This window comes from Lucilia cuprina, chromosome 5 (genome assembly GCF_022045245.1).
Source record: "Lucilia cuprina isolate Lc7/37 chromosome 5, ASM2204524v1, whole genome shotgun sequence".
Taxonomy (NCBI): domain Eukaryota; kingdom Metazoa; phylum Arthropoda; class Insecta; order Diptera; family Calliphoridae; genus Lucilia; species Lucilia cuprina.
The window spans coordinates 47,496,204-47,503,877 of NC_060953.1; the positions used below are offsets into that span (position 1 = coordinate 47,496,204).

Here is a 7,674-nt window from a genome sequence, read left to right on the forward strand (position 1 = left end):
GTTCTAGTTCAGTTCTAGTTCAGTTCTAGTTCAGTTCTAGTTCAGTTCTAGTTCAGTTCTAGTTCTGTTCTAGTTCTGTTCTAGTTCTGTTCTAGTTCAGTTCTAGTTTGTTTCTTTTAAGTTTAATTTAAATTAAACTTGTATATAATTTACAATTTTATTGTTTTTATACTTACTGTTGCAACAATTTCAAATTCAATCGGTTGAGGCAATTCCAATAAAATTTTTTCCAAAGTTAAATTAGCAAAATAGGTCTTCTTATCAGTGCTTGTTGCATTCTTTGTACCAACACTAATGTGATATTGTGATGAATCATTTGATGTAAAAATAATTTGATTGTGTGTCAAATCATCATCTTTCGCTGTTATCTCTAGAAAAGCGGTCAAATCAAAACCAGCAAAAATGGGTGTGGGTATAATCAATTCATAAATCTCTCGAGAAAATAGGGGACTATAATAATTGCCCTCTTTTAAAGGTTGAAAGAAAATCTAAACAGGAAACTATTAATCTTAAATATGTTGTGAAAATGCCATCACCTAAAAACTTACCACTACCCGTTCTTTGCCCATGCCACAACCTAAATTTATCTTTAATGAAATCCTGGTCGCTGTTTGTTCTTTGGCATAATTTTCGAAATTGTCGGTGGTAAAAAGTATTAAATTTTTCGTTTCGTTTGTTGAAGAAGTTTCCAAACGGGCATCAATATAATTGAGTTCAAACTCATTATTGGTGGTCGAAATAATTTCATTTATAATAACATTTTCATAAATTTTTATTATGCCACGCAGAGATAGGTCTATGGGTTCGTTAAATATCGAGGTGACTAATTCTTCGTTGGTACAATCTGTGAGAAATTTTGTTGTTTTAATTAATTTTACCGAATTTAGTTTATTGAACACAACTTGCCTATTGCTTCTTTATTTTGAGCAAAAGATTTTGAAACAAATATTGACCAATACAAAATTAACAATAATATTTCTAATTTTTTATTACTTTTCATTTTTAAAACTTTTTCTTAAACTTTAGAAAATTTAATTACTTGTTTCCCCTTTAAGATTCAAACTTTAAATGATTTTCTTCTTTTCTAATGTAGGAGCATTTCTCATATATATTTTTTTTTAATTGAGATGAAATTATAGATAATTGATTTTTTATCTGATATTTAAGAAAACATTATTGATAACATTATATTTTTGATAAAATTAATTATCATTTATATTTATTTTGAAAATATTTACAATTGTGAACCATTTAAAATATTTATTTCATAATTTAAAATAGGAAAGTGTAATACATATGAATTTGCCAATAATATTTCATTTGATTTTCGACGCCTTTAAATAGAGATTAACCTTTTCAAATTCTTCTAAACGAAAATTAAAATTTCAGTTTTCTGTTTCGAAATTCTCGAAATTATTTATTTCATTATTTTAAATCGCGCAGGTTTTCCAACAGAAACTCTCCAACTGAACATGACTAATCAATTACAGAAAACATTGCTTATCGGTTCTTACAAAACAAAAGTACTACATTGTTGTAATAAGATTCTAGTTCAGTTCTAGTTTAGTTCCAGTTCAGTTCTAGTTCAGTTCTAGTTTAGTTCTAGTTTAGTTCTAGTTCAGTTCTAGTTCAGTTCTAGTTCAGTTCTAGTTCAGTTCAAGTTCAGTTTAAGTTCAGTTCTAGTTCAGTTCTAGTTCAGTTCTAGTTCTAGTTCTAGTTCAGTTCTGGTTCAGTTCTAGTTCAGTTCTAGTTACGTTCTAGTTTAGTTCTAGTTCAGTTCTAGTTTAGTTCTAGTTCAGTTCTAGTTCAGTTCTAGTTCAGTTCTAGTTCAGTTCTAGTTCAGTTCTAGTTCAGTTCTAGTTCAGTTTTAGATCAGTTCTAGTTTAGTTCTAGTTCAGTTCTAGTTCAGTTCTAGTTCAGTTCTAGATCAGTTCTAGTTCAGTTCTAGTTCAGTTCTAGTTCAGTTCTAGTTCAGTTCTAGTTCAGTTCTAGTTCAGTTCTAGTTCAGTTCTAGTTCAGTTCTAGTTCAGTTCTAGTTCAGTTCTAGTTCAGTTCTAGTTCAGTTCTAGTTCAGTTCTAGTTCAGTTCTACTTCAGTTCTAGTTCAGTTCATGTTAGTTCTAGTTCAGTTCTAGTTTAGTTCTACTTCAGTTCTAGTTAACTTCTATTTCAGTTCTAGTTCAGGTCATGTTCAGTTTTAGTTCAACACTAGTTCAGTTCTAGTTTATTTCTTAATACTAGATCAGTTCTAATTTAGTTCTAGTTCAGTTCTATTTCATTTCTAGTTTAGATCTAGCTCAGTTCTAGAGCAATTCAAGTTATGTCTTAGTTTAGTTCTAATTTAGTTCTAGGTTAGTTCTAGTTTAGTTCTAGTTCAGTTCTAGTTCAGTTCAAGTTCATTTCAGATTCAGTTCTAGTTCAGTTCCAGTTCAGTCCTAGTTCAGTTCTAGTTCAGTTTTAGTTCAGTTCTAGTTCAGTTCTGGTTCAATTCTAGTTCAGTTCTAATTCATTTCAGTCCTTGTTCAGCTGTTATTCGGGTTTTTGTCCTACTTAAGTTTTAGTTCCGTTTTAATTAAGCTGTTGTTCACATTTTCTTTTCAGGGTCAGTTCTAGTCAATTTCTAGTTGAGTTATAGTACAGTTTTATGTTCAGTTTTAATTTAGCTGTAGTCCAAATCTAGTTTAGCTTTTAAAGCAAACACATGCATGTTCAGACATAGTGCAATTTCAATGTAAGTAAAAGTAAAAACTTTGTTTTTGGTTCAATTAAAATGCATGTAATTTTCAGAGTTATTGACATTCAAAATCATTACATAACAAAAACATCTCAATTATCTGCATAATAAAACGTTCGTTAACCTTAATTTAACAATTTCTAAAATTAAAAAAAATAAAATAAATAAAAGACACAAAATAAATAAAAGACACAGATTTTAAGCATAAATTGTTCTTTAAATTTCACTATTCTACAATCTTGAACTACATATGGAAATAATGAACTAAATGCACTTAATTTATAATAAGTACTTAAAATTAACATAATAATACATCTTTGTCAGCCAGCAGTCAGTATAAATACTAGATTCTAAGTTGCAAATCAAATTAGTAGATTTTCTAAAAATTCACTAGTTACACGTTGGAATTAGTAAGACACGGTTTCAAAATAAAACGCAAAATGTTTTTCATTCATTGTGTTAAATTTGTGACTATATTTTTCATTGTGTTTGAGCCTTGCAGAGGTCTACAAACACATTTAACCCAAAATCTTGATACTTTAGAAAAATTTCGCCAACAAATAGTGCTGCCCGTAGCAGCGGCTCCGAATTGTACTTTAAATGCCTGCGAAGCTTTAAAATTGGTCTCTCAGCTGTTGGTGCTGCTGCAAACAACTCTAATTATTCCGGTTCAAAGAGCACCACAAATAAGTCGTACTAACTCCTTATCGGATAAGGAAGAACGCGATAGTCAATTGCATAAAATGGTGCGTCAAATCGAAAGTCGTTTGCGATCGGTGGAACAGCCTGTTTGGCGTTTAGCTTTAGGCAGTCGTTTGGAATGGAATCATTGTACCTCAAGTGCTTGTCGTTGTAATCCAGATACGAAAAGTTTTACTTGTTGGAATACGAATCTTAAATCGGTACCTGTAACACAAGTCATACCAATGAATATGGTTTCAATGTAGGTGTCTGAGTATAGTTATTGTCGATAGTTATTGTTAAATAATACAAACTTTTCTGTTTTCAAGTGACATTTCTCGCAACGCATTATCCACTTTACACAAAGATACATTTCGTGGTTTGACATTGCTAAAGGAATTGGATTTATCTAGCAATCAGTTGGATTTTTTGCCATTCGATTTATTTCAAGATCTTGACAGTTTAATACAGCTGTAAGTGAAATTAATATGATTATAGTTTACTTCTAGTTTAGACATAGTTTTATTAAAATTTTAGATAAGTTCTAATATATTTCTAGTTCAGTTCTACTTTTGTTTTAGATCAGTTCTACTAAAGTTCAGTTTTAGCTTCCTTCTAGTTCCGTTCTATTTCAATTCAATTTCAGTTCTAACTCAGTTTAAGTTCGGATCAAGTTCAAGTTCAGTTCAAGTTCAGTTCAAATTCAGTTCAAGTTCAGTTCAGTTCAAGTTCAGTTCAAGTTCAGTTCAAGTTCAGTTCAAGTTCAGTTCAAGTTCAGTTCAAGTTCAGTTCAAGTTCAGTTCAAGTTCAGTTCAAGTTCAGTTCAAGTTCAGTTCAAGTTCAGTTCAAGTTCAGTTCAAGTTCAGTTCAAGTTCAGTTCAAGTTCAGTTCAAGTTCAGTTCAAGTTCAGTTCAAGTTCAGTTCAAGTTCAGTTCAAGTTCAGTTCAAGTTCAGTTCAAGTTCAGTTCAAGTTCAGTTCAAGTTCAGTTCAAGTTCAGTTCAAGTTCAGTTCAAGTTCAGTTCAAGTTCAGTTCAAGTTCAGTTCAAGTTCAGTTCAAGTTCAGTTCAAGTTCAGTTCAAGTTCAGTTCAAGTTCAGTTCAAGTTCAGTTCAAGTTCAGTTCAAGTTCAGTTCAAGTTCAGTTCAAGTTCAGTTCAAGTTCAGTTCAAGTTCAGTTCAAGTTCAGTTCAAGTTCAGTTCAAGTTCAGTTCAAGTTCAGTTCAAGTTCAGTTCAAGTTCAAGTTCAGTTCAAGTTCAGTTCAAGTTCAGTTCAAGTTCAGTTCAAGTTCAGTTCAAGTTCAGTTCAAGTTCAGTTCAAGTTCAGTTCAAGTTCAAGTTCAAGTTCAGTTCAGTTCAAGTTCAAGTTCAGTTCAAGTTCAGTTCAAGTTCAGTTCAAGTTCAGTTCAAGTTCAGTTCAAGTTCAGTTCAAGTTCAGTTCAAGTTCAGTTCAAGTTCAGTTCAGTTCAAGTTCAGTTCAAGTTCAGTTCAAGTTCAGTTCAAGTTCAGTTCAGTTCAGTTCAGTTCAGTTCAGTTCAGTTCAGTTCAGTTCAAGTTCAAGTTCAGTTCAAGTTCAGTTCAAGTTCAGTTCAAGTTTAGTTCAAGTTTAGTTCAAGTTTAGTTCAAGTTCAGTTCTAGTTCAGTTCAGTTCAAGTTCAGTTCAAGTTCAGTTCAAGTTCAGTTCAAGTTCAGTTCAAGTTCAGTTCAAGTTCAGTTCAAGTTCAGTTCAAGTTCAGTTCAAGTTCAGTTCAAGTTCAGTTCAAGTTCAGTTCAAGTTCAGTTCAAGTTCAGTTCAAGTTCAGTTCAAGTTCAGTTCAAGTTCAGTTCAAGTTCAGTTCAAGTTCAGTTCAAGTTCAGTTCAAGTTCAGTTCAAGTTCAGTTCAAGTTCAGTTCTAGTTCAGTTCTAGTTCAGTTCTAGTTCAGTTCCAGTTCAGTTCTGGTTCAGTTCTAGTTCAGTTCTAGTTCAGTTCTAGTTCAGTTCTAGTTCAGTTCTAGTTCAGATCTAGTTCAGTTCTAGTTCAGTTCTAGTTCAGTTCAGTTCAGTCCTAGTTCAGTTCTAGTTCAGTTCTAGTTCAGTTCTAGTTCAGTTCTAGTTCAGTTCTAGTTCAGTTCTAGTTCAGTTCTAGTTCAGTTCTAGTTCAGTTCTAGTTCAGTTCAGTTCTAGTTCAGTTCTAGTTCATTTCTAGTTCAGTTCTAGTTCAGTTCTAGTTCAGTTCAGTTCAAATATAAGTTTCATTCCATATCAATTTACATAAATTTATTTCTTTATGCCTATAGCCGCATTCAATACAACTTTCTCGAGGAACTGGATTATCGTATATTTTGGAAATTGCGTCATTTAAGTCTATTGGATTTAAGTAAAAATCGTCTAACCAGTGTAGATGAACAGCTCTTCAATCATTGTCAACGTTTGACGGTTATAAATTTGGCTGATAATAAAATCAAAATATTTCCACCAAATCTTTTGCGTGATCAATCGATTTTGGAGGAACTGGATATGTCACGCAATGAACTACAGGTTTTAAATAAAGGCAGTGTGTTGAAATTGGACAAATTGATTGTGTTGGATTTTTCGTCAAATGCAATTGGTAATATGTGAATTTCTAAGGAAATTACAAGTATTTGTAATAATATTAAAATTATTTTTTAGCTTCTATATCAGAGGACTTCTTTTCGGGTCTAATAAGCTTAAGAACATTAATATTACACAATAATGAAATTACTACCATATCGGGAACGATTTTCAAAAATTTAGGTAAACTTATAACATTGGATTTAACCATGAATCGTATCGTGAAAGTAAGTTTTTCAAAATTTATGAATTGAATATATTTGTAATTTATTTTTTTTTATTTAGATCCATAGTAGAGCCTTTGAGGAATTGGTAAATTTGAAGGAATTATTTTTGGGACAAAATGCTTTAAACACTATACCGGATGGCATGTTTTTAAACACAAAATCTCTTGTACGTTTAACATTTTTCTCCAATAATCTTACCACTTTGGAATCGGCCGACTTTGAAGGTCTAACAAATCTAAAGAATTTAATGCTCAACAATAATAATTTAAAATACGTAAATTCGAAAGTATTTGCACCATTTAAAAATCTAGAGAAATTGTAAGTGTTTTTATAAATATTTTTTTTAATTTCTTAAAATTTCTTATTATTATGCTTTTTATTACAGACGCATTGATTCGAACAAATTGCAGTATTTACCACACGGCTCCTTTGTGGATCTACAAAAACTAATTTCGGTTAAATTGGACAAAAATCCCTGGCATTGTGATTGTCGTGCCCTGTATTTGGCACGCTGGATACGTGAACATAGCTCCAAATTATGGGATGGTGCTCCCATGTGTCGTGGTCCCGGTGATTTAGGAGGTCGTGAAGTGGGCTTGCTACGCTACGATGATCTCTGTGATGGTCAGTGGGCCAGTATGTTGTCATTATCACCACGTTTACCAGTACGCAAAAATCGCATTTCCACGCCCATGAATTATACTGATTATTTTAATTTATACTTAAAACATATTTACACTTCCGCGCCCGATCTACAGGAAAAACTGGATACATATCTAACAACTGAGCGCAGTAATGTTGGCGTTGGACGAAGAAGTTAGAAGGAATAATTTCTTCTTTTTAAGCTGGATAAAAGTTAACTGGAATTTTGACAAGAAGGATATGAAATGAATGAATGTGAGTAAAAGAGCACATGCTATTTTTTAAATGAATTTATCTATTTTCTTTTAGAATTTTCGTAGATGGTGATGGAAGTTTATTTTAGTATAAAGAAATATATTAATATATTAGTACTAATTGCATGAATAATCTTAGTTTAATATGGTGTTAAAGTAGTTTAAATTTTGTAACATATGTTAATGAATAAAAAAGAAAAGAAATTGAACTGCCTAAATCTGTTAAAATTACAGATTCAGATAAATAATTACAGCTTCAGATAAATTGAATTGCATATTCAGAAAATAAAACATAGATAGATAGATAGATAGATAGATAGATAGATAGATAGATAGATAGATAGATAGATAGATAGAGAGAGAGACAGATAAATAGAAAGATGGGTAGAAGAAAGATGGATAAAAGGATAGATGGATAGAAGGATAGATGGATAGAAGGATAGATGGATAGATGGATAGAAGGATAGATGGATAGATAGATAGATAGATAGATAGATAGATAGATAGATAGATAGATAGATAGATAGATAGATAGATAGATAGATAGATAGATAGATAGATAGATAGAT

General features: G+C 31.4%; 2 protein-coding genes across 4 annotated transcripts in view; both read left to right on the forward strand.

The window, feature by feature from the left end:
* The window catches only part of LOC111687691 (clavesin-1), a 24,152-nt gene that overhangs the window by 13,915 nt on the left and 2,563 nt on the right, over positions 1-7,674 (forward strand). The window lies entirely within an intron of this gene.
* On the forward strand, positions 3,122-7,314 carry LOC111687688 (carboxypeptidase N subunit 2). Of its 3 annotated transcripts, XM_046951272.1 has the most exons (8): positions 3,122-3,676; positions 3,744-3,887; positions 5,688-5,998; positions 6,061-6,209; positions 6,268-6,527; positions 6,595-6,874; positions 6,968-7,106; positions 7,161-7,314. In XM_046951272.1, the coding sequence occupies exons 1-7, from the start codon at positions 3,174-3,176 to the stop codon at positions 7,028-7,030; spliced, it is 1,710 nt and encodes a 569-aa protein (XP_046807228.1). In that variant the 5' UTR covers positions 3,122-3,173; the 3' UTR covers positions 7,031-7,106; positions 7,161-7,314. The 3 variants fall into 3 exon arrangements, with proteins under 3 accessions (XP_046807228.1, XP_023305923.2, XP_023305924.2); XM_023450155.2 differs by having other exon boundaries at positions 6,595-7,106; XM_023450156.2 differs by having other exon boundaries at positions 6,595-7,106; positions 7,172-7,314.